At 29.9% G+C, this 16273-nt stretch overlaps 5 protein-coding genes across 5 annotated transcripts; 2 read left to right on the forward strand and 3 right to left on the reverse strand.

Moving 5' to 3' along the window:
- Positions 1-404: 404 nt before the first annotated feature.
- Positions 405-4496, reverse strand: BX663DRAFT_530480 (armadillo-type protein; the record flags this gene model as incomplete). Its single annotated transcript, XM_051530319.1, has 14 exons — positions 405-442; positions 660-843; positions 927-1141; positions 1206-1469; positions 1595-1809; positions 1974-2239; positions 2330-2455; positions 2546-2673; positions 2754-3321; positions 3406-3521; positions 3584-3679; positions 3760-3865; positions 3958-4112; positions 4172-4496. The coding sequence occupies 14 exons, from the start codon at positions 4494-4496 to the stop codon at positions 405-407; spliced, it is 2802 nt and encodes a 933-aa protein (XP_051384428.1).
- A 3192-nt stretch (positions 4497-7688) lies between these two features.
- BX663DRAFT_505065 (mitochondrial carrier domain-containing protein) lies at positions 7689-9158 on the forward strand. Its single transcript, XM_051527004.1, has 8 exons — positions 7689-7750; positions 7820-7897; positions 7962-8043; positions 8109-8340; positions 8416-8583; positions 8688-8866; positions 8924-8977; positions 9044-9158. The coding sequence occupies exons 1-8, from the start codon at positions 7729-7731 to the stop codon at positions 9111-9113; spliced, it is 885 nt and encodes a 294-aa protein (XP_051384429.1). The 5' UTR covers positions 7689-7728; the 3' UTR covers positions 9114-9158.
- Positions 9159-9169: 11 nt separating this feature from the next.
- Positions 9170-11014, reverse strand: BX663DRAFT_505071 (kinase-like domain-containing protein). Its single transcript, XM_051527005.1, has 5 exons — positions 10880-11014; positions 10689-10802; positions 10332-10616; positions 10178-10214; positions 9170-10113 (listed from the first exon to the last, which is right to left on the reverse strand). The coding sequence occupies exons 1-5, from the start codon at positions 10919-10921 to the stop codon at positions 9296-9298; spliced, it is 1296 nt and encodes a 431-aa protein (XP_051384430.1). The 5' UTR covers positions 10922-11014; the 3' UTR covers positions 9170-9295.
- A 1052-nt stretch (positions 11015-12066) lies between these two features.
- On the reverse strand, positions 12067-13836 carry BX663DRAFT_432298 (uncharacterized protein; the record flags this gene model as incomplete). The annotated part of the gene is made up of 3 exons (XM_051522920.1): positions 12067-12789; positions 12889-13530; positions 13591-13836. The coding sequence occupies 3 exons, from the start codon at positions 13834-13836 to the stop codon at positions 12067-12069; spliced, it is 1611 nt and encodes a 536-aa protein (XP_051384431.1).
- Positions 13837-14061: 225 nt separating this feature from the next.
- Positions 14062-15621, forward strand: BX663DRAFT_505081 (regulator of chromosome condensation 1/beta-lactamase-inhibitor protein II). Its single transcript, XM_051527006.1, has 5 exons — positions 14062-14246; positions 14339-14543; positions 14602-15017; positions 15079-15301; positions 15377-15621. The coding sequence occupies exons 1-5, from the start codon at positions 14088-14090 to the stop codon at positions 15535-15537; spliced, it is 1164 nt and encodes a 387-aa protein (XP_051384432.1). The 5' UTR covers positions 14062-14087; the 3' UTR covers positions 15538-15621.
- The last annotated feature ends 652 nt before the right edge of the window (positions 15622-16273 follow it).

Below are 16273 nucleotides of genomic sequence, written 5' to 3' on the forward strand. Positions count from 1 at the left end.
ATTGTTTAATTCTCTTTTTAAATTTGTAATTTGCTGAGAAAATCTCTCTCTATCTTTTGTACTCAATGTCCAACCACTGTCTTCCATAAGGTTACTTAAAGCCTAAAAAAAATAAAAAATAAAGTTTACATCTAAAAATGGGATTTCCGGGGGTTTTTTTTTTTTTTTAATTACTAAACTAACCTTAGTTACAAATTCTCGGCGTTCCGGTAATTGCTGAAGGATCACTTGGTTTGTGTACTTTAAAGCAAACTTTATATAAATGATTAAGGGGGGGAGGAGGAGGAAAAAAAATATATAAAATGAATATTTATGTCACATAATGGTTAATAAATAAAATAAATAAATAAATAAATAAATAAATAAATAAAAAAAAAAAAAAAAAAAAAAAAAAAAAAAAAAACTTACATCACGTTCAAGTAACACAAGTGTATACAAAGGTCTTGACAGCTGCCATTGATCATGGTTATTATCATCAAATAAAATAGTACCAAATAACGTTGTTAATAATTTAGGTAACACGTTTGGGAATTGATTCAAATAATTCAGGAACCAAACACCTCTTCTTTGGAATAATTTATTATTATTATGGTCCTTTTTTTTTCCTTTTGTGTCACGTCGTAGATTCTCCTTCTCTGTTTCTTGAATAATACATGTACAAATGTTATTGATTGTAGCACAAGCATGTGAACGAATCATGGAGTCAGTGGATTCAATCCCTTGTTCACAAGCTTCTAGAATATAAAGAAAAGCTTCTGGTGGTAAATTTGAATCAATCATCATTTGTTCACTTGAATATTCATCCAGCATAATAAAGAATGCAGTTGTTAATTTAGGAAAGTTCTATTTCATTTAATAATAATAATAAAAAGAAAGAAAGAAATGAGTCCGCTTTATGTATGAATATAAAGCTATTTGTATCATACCATCAAGTCATCCAAGGGTATATTAAGCATCATTCGTAGCATCATCATGAAAGCTTCTGTGATTGCCTTATCTTGATATAACCAAAAGACGCCAAAATTAATATATTTACCTCCCAAACATTTTGAAAGAATATTGAAACATGTAGTTATGCCTTTGTATTTTAAAGGATATTTTTGACTTTCATCAGTAATTTGTGTTGAAATAATTTGTTGGCCTATAAATATGTATATAGAAGTTAAGCTAGCAGTAATAGATCTATTATATATCTATATATTTACCATAGGTTGATAAAATTTGACTTGCATCTTTGAATATCAAGACTCCCGTAGCAGAAGAGACTTCCAAATTTAATCTTTGACTTTTATTATGAATGAATTCACAAAAAAACTTGAGTAAAACGTTGGTTGAAGGATGTGGAGACCATGCTTGAATACCCTTCATCAATACTGGCATATAATCAGGATAGAACCAATTCAAAAAGAGTGAATAATTTCGACGACTTTGAATGGGCTGAATAAATCCTCGAAGATCTCTAAATAGGCCTAGTATAGCACGCTATATACACAGTTTAAGTAAAATATACTAATTCTAATACATACATATATATATATATATACCTGCACTTCTACTTGTTGAAATTCTTCTATAGTATTTAACATAGCCAAACTTTCTAATTTAGCTTCAAATGGCTTCATAAACTCATAGAATTCATTTTCGCAATTATCTTCTGCAAAAAGGATTTTACATAGAATTTGATAATACAACATACGATTATGCTTATGTTTATCGTAATTGAAAAAAGTAAATTCACTTGACATATGATTTTGCATAATAAGTGACGTTGTTTCAATCTTTCTTAGGTTTCTTAATGCACTGTATCCACTAGCAAGTTCATAAAATAATTCAAGTGTTTTACGAATCAAGAACTCACTTTCACCCCATACTTGAAGATTTGTGATACTAGCAAAATGTTAACAATTTTTTAGTACCCTTTTTTTTTTCTTTTTTTTTTGGGAGGGAGGGGGGGTAATAATAATGGAACTTACATTTTACGCATAATCACATTAAGCATATCAGTTTCGCTTTCAACTCCAAATATCTCATTTAATTTTTTATAAGCTGATTTAGGGTTTGATTCACCTACATAGGCTCTTCTAAACTGACTAAAGAAGAAAACAAATGCGGAATCTAATTTTTTACTTCGAAATGCCGAATTATTTTGACTAAGGTTTTGGTTTACTTCCATCAATTGAAGTACTTTTGTGGTAAGTTGACCATCTGCTTCATCACAAGAATCAGAGCTCAAATATGGCTTTTATACATAATTAAATGAATATTCTCCCTTTTTCTTTTTCTTTTTTTCTTTTTCTTTTTTTTTTAAAAAAAAATATATATTACTTACAGGTCTATTGCCAACATAAACACCCATAATATATACTAACCAAGTGAATTTATCTGAAAAGATTTCAAGCGCTTCCTTCAAATTCTCTTCACTAATAGAACCTATACTTGCTTGATTAATTAATTCCTATTTTTTTTTAAAAAAAAAACAAAAGGTGATGTTATTTATCTTATATACATAACATATACATATAAATACATATATATTCATCCTTACTTCATAATGAGCAGCAATAGGATCAAATATTTCAATAAGTGCAGCACATGACTTTTCATATTTACAACGAGCAATTAGACCCAACATAAACAAAGATTCTACCAAAGTATCTTCATCTTCTAAAGGATCTATAACATATCTGAGTTATATGCACCACACATAGAATGTCTCTCCTCTTATGGATATAAATAAGTGACATTCAACTTACCATCCCACATTTCTTCAATTCGAGTAGGTACAGTATTCAAAAAATTTGAAATAAAGGTGCTTGTCAATGTCAGCATATGTTGTTGTAATTTCTGAGCAACTGTTTCACTCAATTGTTGATAATAGGCCATACTCTGAACAATACGAGACCAAAAGCTTAGCAAATGGAAACAGAAAGTTGAAGTTGGCATAAAATAGTTGGCTTGAAAGGCTCTCAGTGTAAAATCAGCAACAATGTCAATCCATTCTACGTAATTGGGTCTATCTGCCATCTCATTTAGAGGGGCCATCATTCTGAATCGATGCAATAAACGGCAAAAGCCATTATAGCAGTCAGAATCATCTAATTTTGTAGAAGTGACAATGATATCACGAATACCATGCATAAGTGCATCTATAAATTTATTGCGTTGGTCTTCAGAACTAAAAAGAGCTTTACGTGTGGCTGCAATATGAACAAGACACTCAATCGCTTTACTGGCGCAAGATGAAGGAAATTCAGCATAGGCTTTAAAAAAGCTAGGAATAAAGTCTTCTCGCTCAAATATAGGTCTCCAAGAAACAGGAATCTAAACATAAACAATAAATAAACGGCATGCATAAAATATTTTTCACATGCATTTTCTTTTCTGTTTCTTTTTTTTTTTTTTTACCTGAATCATGCCCGTGTCTTCACCTGCTTCATCTAAACTATTACCTGCAAAGTCAAACGACAAACATCTCAAAAGTAAATCAAGAGTAGCATCCTTTGTGCTATTTTCTTGATCAACTGATAAAAGCCATATCTGAGTGCTTGTCCGTTTTTTATAAACACATAAAACAAAATTTTACCTTTATCAAATGGAATTGATTGTGTAAGGAGTCCCTCTAATAATTGATATGCATTAGTAAAAATGTCAAACAATTGAGAATCTCGAAGTCCCACAGCTGTAAATAAAAATAAATGAATAAAGGGTTTAGTAAGCAAATTATCAACTGTTACTTATAATATGTATCTATATATATACCTGCTTTTCTAAATTTAGCAGCATATTTCGGCATACTAGTTGAATTAATATCTTGAACAATGATGGATAGTATTTGTAGTCCAACAATACGATGATCGTGAGAAGCCTAAAAGAGAGCGAGAAATGTGAGTAGATTATATATATACATGTATAAAAAAAAAAAGAAAAAAAGAAAAAAAAGCAAATTAAATACATTACTTGAAGAAACTGAGTCATATCCTTGTAGACATTTTGATATTCTTCAATATCCAACCAACCAAATCGAGTCAAAAGAGCTAATACACTTGCAAGTTGTGTAATAACAAAAGGCTGTAAATCCGGATGAATATAAGCATATTGTAACAAAAATGTACCTAACAAGAAAGTATAAATATGTATGTATATCTGTTGTATATAATTAATTATAACATACGTAGTTGAATTTTAGTATCTTTATCAAAAATCGTAAATTGTGCCATCACGAGCTGCTTTAATCTTGAAAGTGAAAACGTTTGTACGTAGGGATTAGGTGAATTTTCCAACATGATTCTCAAGGCATTAGCAGTATCAGTAGGAGTCACAATACCAAATGAAGGTACATTGGTAAGTTTTGTTGTTGAATCAGAAGACGAAAAAGTTGGAAAACTAGCCTCTAATATCTTTTGGATTTCATCTCGTTTAGAGGGTCCTTCTGGGTTAAAAAGATCTTGACATAATGTTGAAAAATAAGCAATGCACTCATCTTGTTGCTGAGTCATTTTTTTTCTTCTTTAAATAAAGGAAAGAGGAAGAAGGGAAAAAAAATTAAAAAAAGGAAATATATTAAAAAAAGGTTTTTTATGAGACAATTTTTTTTTTTGTGTCTCATATTTTCCTCATTGTTCTTGTTCTCGCTTTTTTTTTTATATATTCGTTGAAAAAAGAAAATAAATGTTATTAAACGCGCTGTTATTGTTTTTTTATTACATAGAATGAAATGATTATGTCTATGCTTTATTATGAAGAGTGTATTTAGCTATGTCTGCTAGAATTAAAATCCTTAAGATTATGTAAGATTTCATTTTTCTAATTGTAAAAAAAAAAAAATGTTTTTTTTACTATAAATCAGGTTTTTTACTGGATGATTTAAATCTCAGCTTAATACTGTTTTTGGAAAAAAGGAAACTTAAATACACGAAGAGATTAAATTTTTTCAAGATCAAATAGGGTTTATGTTAAAATATCTTACCTATAACTATCTTTCTGTTTCAAAAAAAAAATTGTTTAAAATACAGTGATGAGGAGGGATTATTGCTTGATGGGGGGAATTTTTTTCTCTTGTTTTCTGACCAATATTGGAAGTTTGTTAGCACCACTACCTTTCCATGTTGAAATAGATCTGGTCCCTCTATTCTCGACTGTATTTATATCTCACTGTTACAGTGTGTAACATTTTTTTTTTTTTTTGCATAATACCAGCATACTCTAGCCCCGAGTATATGATGATACGAGTATCAAGGCTTCAAATTAGTAATTATTGCAAATCTTTGAGACCTTGAACTCACCAATGGTAACTATAATTATAGGGCCTATTACCGCTTCTCGTCTTTTCAGAGACCTCCACAAAATGTCCCTCACTCCATATAAGCATTAAGCCTATATCAAATATTTCATTCCAAAAAAAAAGTCGTGTATTTGTACAAATTAGGAAATATGAAAGATTATTATTAATAGAATGTTTTATAGCTTACAGAAAATAATTTCCATTGCAAATAAAAGTATTAAAATGACCCTCATTATCATTTTTTTTTTATGTATCAAAGCATAGTATCTTTTATTTGTGAATCTGACTACTGCAATATTTTTTTTGACACATATAAAAAGTACGAGGGAGAAGTTATTGTTCATAATTATTATGTCAACTGCCTTTACCCATTTTTATTGAATTTGAAGATACTCTTTTAACTATGAATCTGTTCTCATATACAGTATGTTTCTTTTCATTCTACTGCTTTCATTCAATATCACTCATTCTATACAACTTGCTACATTAAATATAAATAACTAGGTCTCTTATTGAATAATTATAAATATGGCAGCTTTGTAGTACAAGATTTATGGTATCCAATTCATTGATACACAATATAGACTTCCTTCTAAGCTTTAACAGACACTTTCTTCACCTTTGAAAATACCCATATACAAAATTGAAGAGGGCATTGTATGGGAATGATGCTTTATAACAAGGCTTAGCAATTTAATTCCAGATATATTCAAGGAACTAAGAAGAGTCAATTACATGTTGCATTATCTTACTTTAGCAGAATAATTAAATATATTCACTTTCCATGCAACTTGGCAGCCATTATCTCATCCAAAACCACAAAAAGACCATATATTTATGAATTCGAGATACAACACAATTAGCTCAATATACGTATCACTATAACTGCTACTGAAATATAAAAGTTCGATATATCGACAATGATAATGATTTCTTTAAACTAGTTATCTCAGTTTTCCTTCAAAAATCTTAAAGTTAACTAGTATCTAGAACAGAAAGTGTTTTTAGTGCAATAATAGCCGTCTAGTCTTGCTGCTTTTATTTTTATTTTTATTTATTTATTTATTTTTTTTTTTTGTCCATATCAAATCCTTTCTCTTTCTCACTTTAATTAAATTGTCGGATTGCAATCAGCTTGCTTCAAACACAGTATATCACCCTAAATAAAAATATATACATACAAACTGTTCTATTATTAAACCATTTAAGATGAGGATACAATTCAAATTTACAAAGCTGATCTCAATTTCATCATTTGGCAATATGTTATTTGTTTTAATAACCTAATAATACATATCTCTAATTATTAATATGGCCTATATAATCTCTCTCCTTCTCTCGAATGATCCTGAAAGAAATTTATAATCAAAAGCAGTCAATTTTAAGCCCCCCCTCTCTCTCTGTATATGTGTGTGTGTGTGTGTGTGTGTTTTCAATTCAATGCCTAAACTGATATAAAATATTTAGTTAAAGAAACAAACAAAAAAAATATATATATATAGACATATGTCCTTGAAAAAACCTTCTGAAGAAACTATTGATAATGCAATTGTGTTTGTAGTTTATCTGAGTTTAGACTATAATGCAAAGTTTTTATCTGTTATTCTCAACTACTATCAATTACTATATAAAGCTTGTGCGGGGTACTCATTTGTATGTATAATACAGTTTATTTTACTGCTGCCTCGGTTTAAATCGGCTGTATTTCTGGAAAAAAAAAAAAAAAAAAAAAAAAAAAAAAAAGAGACAGACATGCTTTAAACTATAGTTTGTCATCATTGTTTTGGAGTTATTAGAAGACTGAAGATGGGTATTAATAAATAATCAATAAAATGTTCATAATAAACCAAAGATATTATATAATCTTCCCGAACCATGCTTTATTATCCTGATACAACGAGTTCAAAAAAAAAATCTATCGTCTTTATATAAAAAGGACAATAAATTTTATTTTGTGTTTGTGTGAATTTTAATACAGTCGTATGAAAGCATGTGTTACGATTAGTATTGAAATAATTTTAGTATCATCCATGTCATCATCTTGTTCTCCATATCAGTCTTACATACAATATCATTCTCCTTTTATTTATATATTTGCCGTCAAAGGAGTCGACTCAACTTTATCATGTTTAAAGCCTCGTCTTTATTATTATTGATAAGGTTCACCAAGGACGACGACTAATACCAATGATTAATAAATTTTTTTTTTTTTAAAAAAAAAAAAAAAAAAAAAAAAAAAAAAAAAAAAGATACACATACATATTTTATACAGTAAATATTTAAGCGGCGGAATTTTAGATAATCATTTTCTCTCATCAAAAAAGAAGCATCTATTAAAATAAACTATAAAAAGAGGTTAATCTTCCACCTTTTTTCTTTTTTTCCTTTTTTTTTTTTTTCCTTTCTTTCTTTCTTTCTTTTCTCTTTATTTTTTGTTAAATTGTACTATGGCTGAAGCTGCACAAAAACGTAAATAGACTAAATGATAATAAAGTCAATAACATATTTAATCCCTTTTTTTTTTTTTGATTGTTGTAGCGCTTCCTTTTGGTTTTCAATTTCTAGCTGGCGCTATTGCTGGCGTATCAGAAATCTTGGTGATGTATCCTTTAGATGGTAATATAATATGTATACAAGATGAATGATTATAAAATAACCATGTATTGAAACTTGATAATAGTTGTAAAGACAAGAGCTCAAATTAGTACAGGTTCAAATACTGGTATTGTTTCTACACTAAAAACAATGGTTAAAACCGAAGGGTAACATTACCCCACTTTTTTTTTTTTTTGTGACTCATAATTAATCTCTTTATTATTATTGAAAGTCCTCGTTCACTTTATCGTGGTATATTACCGCCTATTATGGTCGAAGCACCAAAACGTGCTACCAAATTTGCAGCTAATGAACAATATACAGCTCTTTATAAGAAAATGTTTGGTTTTGAAAAAGTGACACAATCCTTGTCTATCTTAACTGGTGTCAGTGCAGGTATGACGGAAGCTTGTTTGATTGTTCCGTTTGAATTGATTAAGATTAGAATGCAAGACAAGGCCAACGTAAAAAAAAAAAAAAAAATAGATAGATAGATAGATTGAAAGACAAAAGGTGAACTCATTATTATTATTATTTAGATTGGTAAATATAATGGTACTGCTGATACTTTTAGAAAGATCATTGCTGCTGAAGGTCCTTTAGCATTATTTAATGGTTTAGAAGCAACCATGTGGCGTCATGCCGTCTGGAACGGTGCTTATTTTGGTTTGATTTTCACAGTGAAAGATGCTTTACCAAAATCAAAGGTAAAAGAAAAAAAAAGGGATTAGATAATGGAGGAAATTGATTAAAGAAAGGAAAACAAAGAAAAAAAAAAGAGTTGATAAGTTAATGGATAATATTTTGTTAGGATCCTAATCAACAACGTATGACTAATTTTGCTGCTGGTACTGTTGGTGGTATTGTAGCTACTGCTATTAATACACCTTTCGATGTTGTAAAGACACGTATTCAAAGTTACAATGGAGTTGGCGTTAAAAAATATAATTGGACTTTACCTGCTTTAGCTACTGTTGCTAAAGAAGAAGGGTAAGATAGGTCAAGACTTTAAATAATAACTATTTATTCATTTCTTTCTTTCTTTAGAGTCGCATCATTGTATAGAGGTTTCTTGCCTAAAGTTCTTAGGTTGGGTCCTGGGTAAATATAAATATAATTTTATACATATTAAATTTATCACTAAACTCTTTTTTTTTTTTTTCGTAGCGGCGGTATTCTTTTGGTTGTATTCGAAACAGTTTCTAGTTTTATTAGAAAAAATATTTTAAAGGATTAATATAATAGACAAAGAGCTTTTTTTTTTTTTTTGAAACAAAATAAAAATAAAAATAGGTTGTATTTATTAGAATAGTTAGTAGTAGTAGTAGTAATAATAATAATAATAAAGAAAAGAGAAGAAAAAAAAAAGAGAGAGAAGGAAAGGGGAATAATTCTATGTGAATAAGGATCTATTAATTATTATGTAATTCGCTTTTGTAATGAAAAGTTAAAGAAGCCTCTAAACTTTCCAAAGAGATATTTTGAACGAAATTGTTTCTTGCTACTGCTATCGGAGTGATTTAGTTTATCCTTACTTATATTCTCTATAATCGGTTCTGCTGATATTCTCTCATTCTTCTTTGAAATGGAGATTGGCTTAATTTGTGATTTTTTCCTAAATACTCGCATGAAGAGTTCCGAGGGTCTCCTTTTACTATGCATCATGATTTCGTTATCATCTTCCTTTGTTGTAACCTGAAACTTAGTTTCGATAAGAGATGTAGTAGAGAGAATATCGATTTTCTTTCGAGTCAGTCGACTCGCTAAGGCTATATGGGATGAAATAGGGAAACAACGTAAAGAATAGTGTTTGAAAAAATTAGTGGTACGCTGTGAGGAAAGGGAAGAAGAAGAAGAGGAGGCTAACCAAGGATGATTTAAACAGTCTTCAGCTGAATACCGTTGCTTAGCATCCCTGCAGAGTAAACGACTGATGAGATCGATAGCATCTTTATTCACGGAAGATGGTACTGTATAGATTCCTGAACTAATACGATGAAAGAGAGCAGGCATATCACCTCCCTGAAAGGGCAAAGACCCTGTTAACATGGCGTATAAAATGACACCACAGCTCCATAAATCTACAGGTGGCCCATAGTAAGGTGTAGCAGTTACCATTTCTGGTGCAGCATAAAAGGGACTTCCACAATATGTATTTAATACTTCGTGTTGTCTCTTGACAATATTACCGAAACCAAAGTCGCAAATACGAAGGCGTTGTGATTTATCAATCATGACTAACAAATGAAAAAAAAAAAATTATTAGTTCATGTATATTTGTTTAAAGAGTGAATTACTTGCTATTCTCTGGTTTCAAATCTCTATGAATAATATTATTCTAAATAGGGATACATGTATACATATAAATATTTGTATACACACACACATATATATATATATACATACATAAAGAGGGTTATGATATAGGGTATATTTATATGAAAGATATTCTTACTTTATGTATATAGTCAACAGCTTGTATCAGCTGTCGAAACCATCTACGAGAAGTTGAAGGTGATAATCCTTTTGCCTGTCGAATATGATCAAATAATTCACCTCCTTCAATGTAATCCATGACAATATAAATATAATCATTTTCTATCATAACATCATATACTTGAACAATATTAGGATGATTTAGATCTGAAGCAAATGATTTACAAATTTCTAGTTCTCTTTCAATATGTTGGTTCTGTTCGATTGATTTAAATGCTTTTCTATCAATCACTTTGGCTGCATACTACACATTTGGTGTGTGTGTGTGTGTTAAAAAAGGGGCATTGGGATGGATTAAACAATATATATTATTTACCTTTTCTTTAGTTTCATTATTTTCTACTAGATATACTTTACCAAAATTGCCGCGACCTAACGTTTCTAACTTGTTATATTTTTCATTAAATGTAATTGTATTTCTTGGTTTGACCTATTCCCAATTAGAAATGTTTAGTTGTATTTATTATTATTATATATTAAAAAAAAAAAAAAGGAACCTATATTTACTTCGTTGAATCGATCCATTGAAGAAGAAAAAGTATCGTCCATTGTAAAGAATTATTTACGAATAAAAGAAAAAAAAGGGAAATATCTATAGATTATATAAAGAAAAAAAGGAAAGAAGAAGAAGAAAAAAAAAAAGATAAAGAGAAGCTTTCAAAATATATGCTTTGAATATTGTTTTGGACAGCATCAAAATTTATTTTTTTTCAAGAATGGTACGATTTAAAAATCTTTCCATATTTGTTTAACTATTTGAACTTTATTCAAACTTAGATCAAAGACTGTCTTTTTTATTATTTTTTTTAAAAAAAAAAAAAAAAAAAAAAAAAAAAAAAAAAAAAAAAAAAAAAAATCTTACATGAATTTAGTCTTCTGTTAGGTTTAGCTTGTTCTTTTTTTTTCTTTTTTCTTTTTCTTCTTCATTAATATAGATGCCAGCAGTAAAAAAAAGAAGATTACAATTCACAAATCAAGCCGGATTAATACAGCCTATATTTTCAACTAGAAATACGGCAAATAACACTGATTCATATGATTCTGGTTATTTCCCCTTACAAAGGACTTTATTTCCAATTGGAACACCCAGTAATTCGTAAAATAATTTTCATTCATGTTAAATAAAAGTAATCTCTTACACTTATATATGTAAAGCAAACAATCAAGGGCAATATATTCTGATTTAGCTGAAGAACGTCAATTCTTAATACATTTAAAACAATTATGGAATAAGAAACTTCAAGATCTAAAGGTTTTATATATATATATATATATATATATACACATACACATATATATGTATTGAAATCTCTTATACTAGCTTTTTTTTTTTGTTTTAGGAAGATGAAAAGTTTTTATATAAAATGAAAGACATGACAAAAGAAGAATTAGAAGGTATTGGGCCTTTATTTCCTCCTTCCATTATGGAAATTATGAATGGAAGGGAAGACACGACTGCAGTTACAACAGATACAAATACAACTACAGTATCAAGTGATAATACAGCCCTTTTACCCCCTCAACCTATTACGTTTGATAGTACTGAGATTATAAATAATGAAGCTGAAATGCTGTCTACATTAGATAATCTGCAACGTTTAATTCAAGAAAATAGAAAAGAAGAATCTTTGAATGATGAAGAGGATGAAGCAAGAAAAGCATTGAATATTTTATTACAAGAATTAGGTGATACTTTATAATTCATTCTCAAGAGGATAAAGAGGACGAATATCAACAGGAATACCAGCATGATCAATACGAGCTAAAGCTTCTTTTGTATCTTTATCAAGTACACCATATTTCTCTACAAATGTATCTACTGCCTTTTTATCTCCATCTCCTTGAAGAACTAAAATATCATGTGTTAAATCAGATACTGCAGATCGAATCTTGTCAAAGTTAACACTAAACATTTTCGTCTTTTCATCATATTTAAATCCTCCTTTGTTTAATAAATAATTTAATTGAATAGCTTGTCCTAATCCATGTGCTTCTTGAATACCAAAGCGAATAGAACGGAATGCTGAAGCCAAGAAGGTAACCCAAAATTCGTTTTGAGTTACATTATCAATTGTACCATGATCTACCATTAAATCAGCAGCAAATAAAGCAGCAATATCTGCCTTGGCTTCTTCAAGAGCTGAATGGTATTCTTGAAGTTTAGAACGAACTGTATCTCCACTTAATGTATGATGAGGTCCATTACTATGACATACTTCATGGAGTAAAACATGAGTTGTAAATGCATCCTTGGTCAGATAGATCAATTGTTCCTTTTCTAATACTTGTTCTGCAATAGGTTTCAATACCTTTTCAAATTTACCCTCTTGTACATTTTTAATTAAGACCAATTTAGAACCACCTTTCTTAATAGCCTCTTCATCATTAGGAAGATTATAAGCAGCCGTCATAGGAACCTATCATTATTATTATTATTTTCCAAAAAAAAAAAAAAAAAAAAAAAAAAAATTGAAATGAGTAATCGATCCATCCATCTATTTATAATATAGACCTACAGCGACATCACCAGCAGCATAGAGTTGATTCACAACAACAATAGGAGCAGCAACTAACTTATCATTACGATATTTTTCAGGGATAGGCAAACGATCTTCAACAAACTGAAGATCAGAAAACTTTTCAAGTAATTTAGAAGATTGTTCATCACGAACATGAATATAAAATTCATATGCACTCTTAAAGGTAAAGATACCATCTGTATACTGTTCATAAGGACCCATCGTGACTTCTAACTTGTTGAATTTACCAAGACGAAGCCAATCTAATTCAGAGTCAAGATAGTTGTTTGATTCAAAGGCATCTGCACGCGAAGCTAAAAAGTCCTCAATACGTGTACCTTCTTTGTCATGAGAAAAAGTGGTTTCCTTTTTTAACTCCTCAACTGCTTCACGAATATGAACAGCAGCAGGCTGTAAGAGATCAGCATAAGCCTTTGAATAAGGAACAGACTCCAACTCGCCTTTAGAATTTCTTATAATGATTGTATAGTAGCTTTTCGCCTCCCTTTGTTTTTCGGGAGATAAGGTAGTTATCCATTTTTCAAACTCCTCCTTTGTCATGTCCTCTGGATAAAAATTACCACCTTCTGGACGCTTCGGGATATTCTCTAAAAAGGGAACATTATCATCTTCACGAGCCTACAATACCAAAGTTATAAATAAGACATGTTTGTGTATGTATGTATAGAGATGTGTTACCCAAGGACCCTTATACATTTCAAATAAAGTGCATTGTTCTTTATTTCCAGTTTGATATAGAGTTTTACGAAGTTGTTCATTACCTTTCCAAGCTTGTCTCATGTAAAGTTGATTGAAATAATCTCCTGCCTTTACAAGTCTTTTTAAAGCAGCATGTTCATGTGTACTCAAATGAGACAAGTCAGCAGTACATTCAAACAATGCAAATCGTCCAATACGTTCAGCAAGTGTACGGTTAATAGACATACTTTAGTTTTTTTTTTTTTTTTTTTTAAGAAAAATAAAAAAGAAAAAGAAAAAGAAAAAGAGAGAGAGAGTGAGTGAGTGAGTGAGTGAAAATGATATTATTATCCTTCAACAGATTATTTTAATATAAGCCAATCAAAAATTATAATGATGATATGCTGCTTCAATTATAAATATATACATATTCTATAAAAGTAAATTTTTAACAAAAAAAGGGTCATTAGGTTTTTTTTTTTTCTAAAAAAAAAATTATGTCAAAATTTCATACAATCAATAAATTTTCTACCAGAGGAAAGACAGTTTTATATGGTTGGGGGCAAAGCCTTGCTTTACCGTTAGCCAGAGGTCATCTGGACCGTGTTTTTAAAGAGCCTGTTTGTCTAAAGAATGAGCAAGACTTTGCTTTACCCGTAAGTCTTTTTTTTTTTTTTTTTTTTTTTTTTTTTCTTTCACAAATAATCAATCATAATATAAATTTGCAAGATGACATGTATGATATTAGAAGGAACAAGAAATTATCAACATTGCAACTGGTTGGGGACATTCATTACTTGGTACAAAGGATCATCAGGTATATGCATTTGGATTAAATCAAAGCGGTCAGTTAGGAACTAGTCAATCTGGGGGACTTGTCATGAGCCATCAGCCAATAAAATTTCTTGCATGCGGACGTGAACATTCGCACATTGTAACAAAAAATGAAAATGGTAAAAATGAAAATATATATGTGTATATATGTGCATATAAATCTATATTTGAGCTTAGGCACGACACATCTTTATTCATTTGGTAATAATATGTATGGTCAGCTAGGCTTAGGACAAAACAAAAATACAAACCCCGGTAAAATGATGTTGGAACGTGAGCCAAAAGTAGTACAACAGCAAATATCTGGTATGAATATAAAGCATATTGTATGTGGATTAGATCATACTATTTTAGCTACAGAGGAGGAGAATGATGATGATTCTTTATGGGGTATGGGTTGGAGTGCAGACGGTCAATTAGGGCAAGGTAAAGAGGATAAAGATAGACCCTCCAAGTTACCTTTATCATCAGGTCAAATTAAGAAATTAGCCAGTTCAACTGACTTTACTTTGGCATTAAATCATGATGGAAGAATATGGGTTTGGGGTAATTCGGAATATGGACAAGGTGTTCAAGGGAAAATTATAGATAGAGTAAATATTTAAAATAAAATAAAATAAATACATGTATCTAACTTTGATCTATATATTTTAGATCTTGGAACCTTTAGAGGTTAAAGTAAAGAATGTTGTAGATATTGCAGCAGGTGGACCTTTTTCGGTTTTATTAACAAATGATGGAACAGTACATACGTGTGGATATGGCGCTTTAGGTTTAGGAAAAGAAAAGATTCAGACTTTAGAACTGACCAAAATAGAATGTTTAAAAGATATTAAAAAAGTATTCGCTACAACAGATTATGCCGCTGCAATTACAGGTAAATAGATGTGCATATACATATTTATATATGTATACTAAATAAAAGTATTTGATTGTAATCATTATTACTTAGAATCGGGTGAACTTTATACTTGGGGATTAAATGGACCGAGTGGTCGATTAGGGCTAGGACATTGCCAACACTCATTTGAGCCTAAACGTGTTAATTTGACTCAACCTGTCTTGGATGTTTATCTTGGTACAAATCATGCTTTGGCTGTTTGTGCAGAATAAAGGAGAATGTATCGTTAAAATAGATTATGCTGCTTAAAATATATTTCCTTTTTAGAAAACGAGCATTTATTATTTGTTTCTTTTACATGTATAATAAAGAAAAAAAAATAAATCCTATTTTTTTTTTTTTTTAGATATTGTAAATCAAGTATGATGTTATATACGACATATAACAAAAGAATATATAGAGCATATATAAATGTTTAAATATAAGCTTATAAAAGAAAACTTCAAATGGACATAAGATGTAGAATATATCAGAATTGCTCGGGCTAAATTATCAATGAAAGAAAGGTTTACTAAGAAAAAAAAACTCCTCCCTTTAGGAACAAGAGTAATAAAAAAAAAAAAAGAAGGAGGAGATGAGAAGGAAATAAAGAGTGACTATAACACGATTAGTGAATAGGGTTAAAGGGGAACTAATCAAGGAAACCTTGCCCTGATTATGACGGCAGTGAGGGAGGGGGGGGAGAACAATAAAGTTCATTGAGGATTAAACTAAATTACTGGATAACAACACAAATCAAGGAAGGATATTAAAAATATGCACGCAGCTGGTGTGTTGTTGGAAGGTCATTTAAAAGCAAGGAAAAAGGGATAATAAGTATATTGAATTAAAGAAAGATAATATGGAGTGTTTAAACTTCTCCATTTAGAGTTAAATTCCAAATAAATCAATGATATCAAATAAAAGTATCAACGTGATCTAACAGTAAGCGCCCCCCCTCCCTCTTTA

The sequence above is a fragment of the Cokeromyces recurvatus genome, assembly GCF_025118155.1.
Source record: "Cokeromyces recurvatus strain NRRL 2243 chromosome Unknown BX663scaffold_8, whole genome shotgun sequence".
NCBI lineage: Eukaryota > Fungi > Mucoromycota > Mucoromycetes > Mucorales > Mucoraceae > Cokeromyces > Cokeromyces recurvatus.

Bases quoted from the DNA above. Each gene is read 5' to 3' on its own strand.
- BX663DRAFT_505065 (XM_051527004.1), top strand. From the start codon at position 7,729: ATGGCTGAAGCTGCACAAAAAC. The intron at 7,751-7,819 runs GTAAATAGACTA...TGATTGTTGTAG, and splicing joins GGCTGAAGCTGCACAAAAAC to CGCTTCCTTTTGGTTTTCAA. The intron at 7,898-7,961 runs GTAATATAATAT...ACTTGATAATAG, and splicing joins GGTGATGTATCCTTTAGATG to TTGTAAAGACAAGAGCTCAA.
- BX663DRAFT_505071 (XM_051527005.1), bottom strand. From the start codon at position 10,921: ATGGACGATACTTTTTCTTCTTCAATGGATCGATTCAACGAA. The intron at 10,617-10,688 runs GTAAATAATATA...CCAAATGTGTAG, and splicing joins ATAATGAAACTAAAGAAAAG to TATGCAGCCAAAGTGATTGA. The intron at 10,114-10,177 runs GCAAGTAATTCA...TTCATTTGTTAG, and splicing joins AGATTTGAAACCAGAGAATA to TCATGATTGATAAATCACAA.
- BX663DRAFT_505081 (XM_051527006.1), top strand. From the start codon at position 14,088: ATGTCAAAATTTCATACAATCAATAAATTTTCTACCAGAGGAAAGACA. The intron at 14,247-14,338 runs GTAAGTCTTTTT...GTATGATATTAG, and splicing joins AGCAAGACTTTGCTTTACCC to AAGGAACAAGAAATTATCAA. The intron at 15,018-15,078 runs GTAAATATTTAA...TATATATTTTAG, and splicing joins AAGGGAAAATTATAGATAGA to ATCTTGGAACCTTTAGAGGT.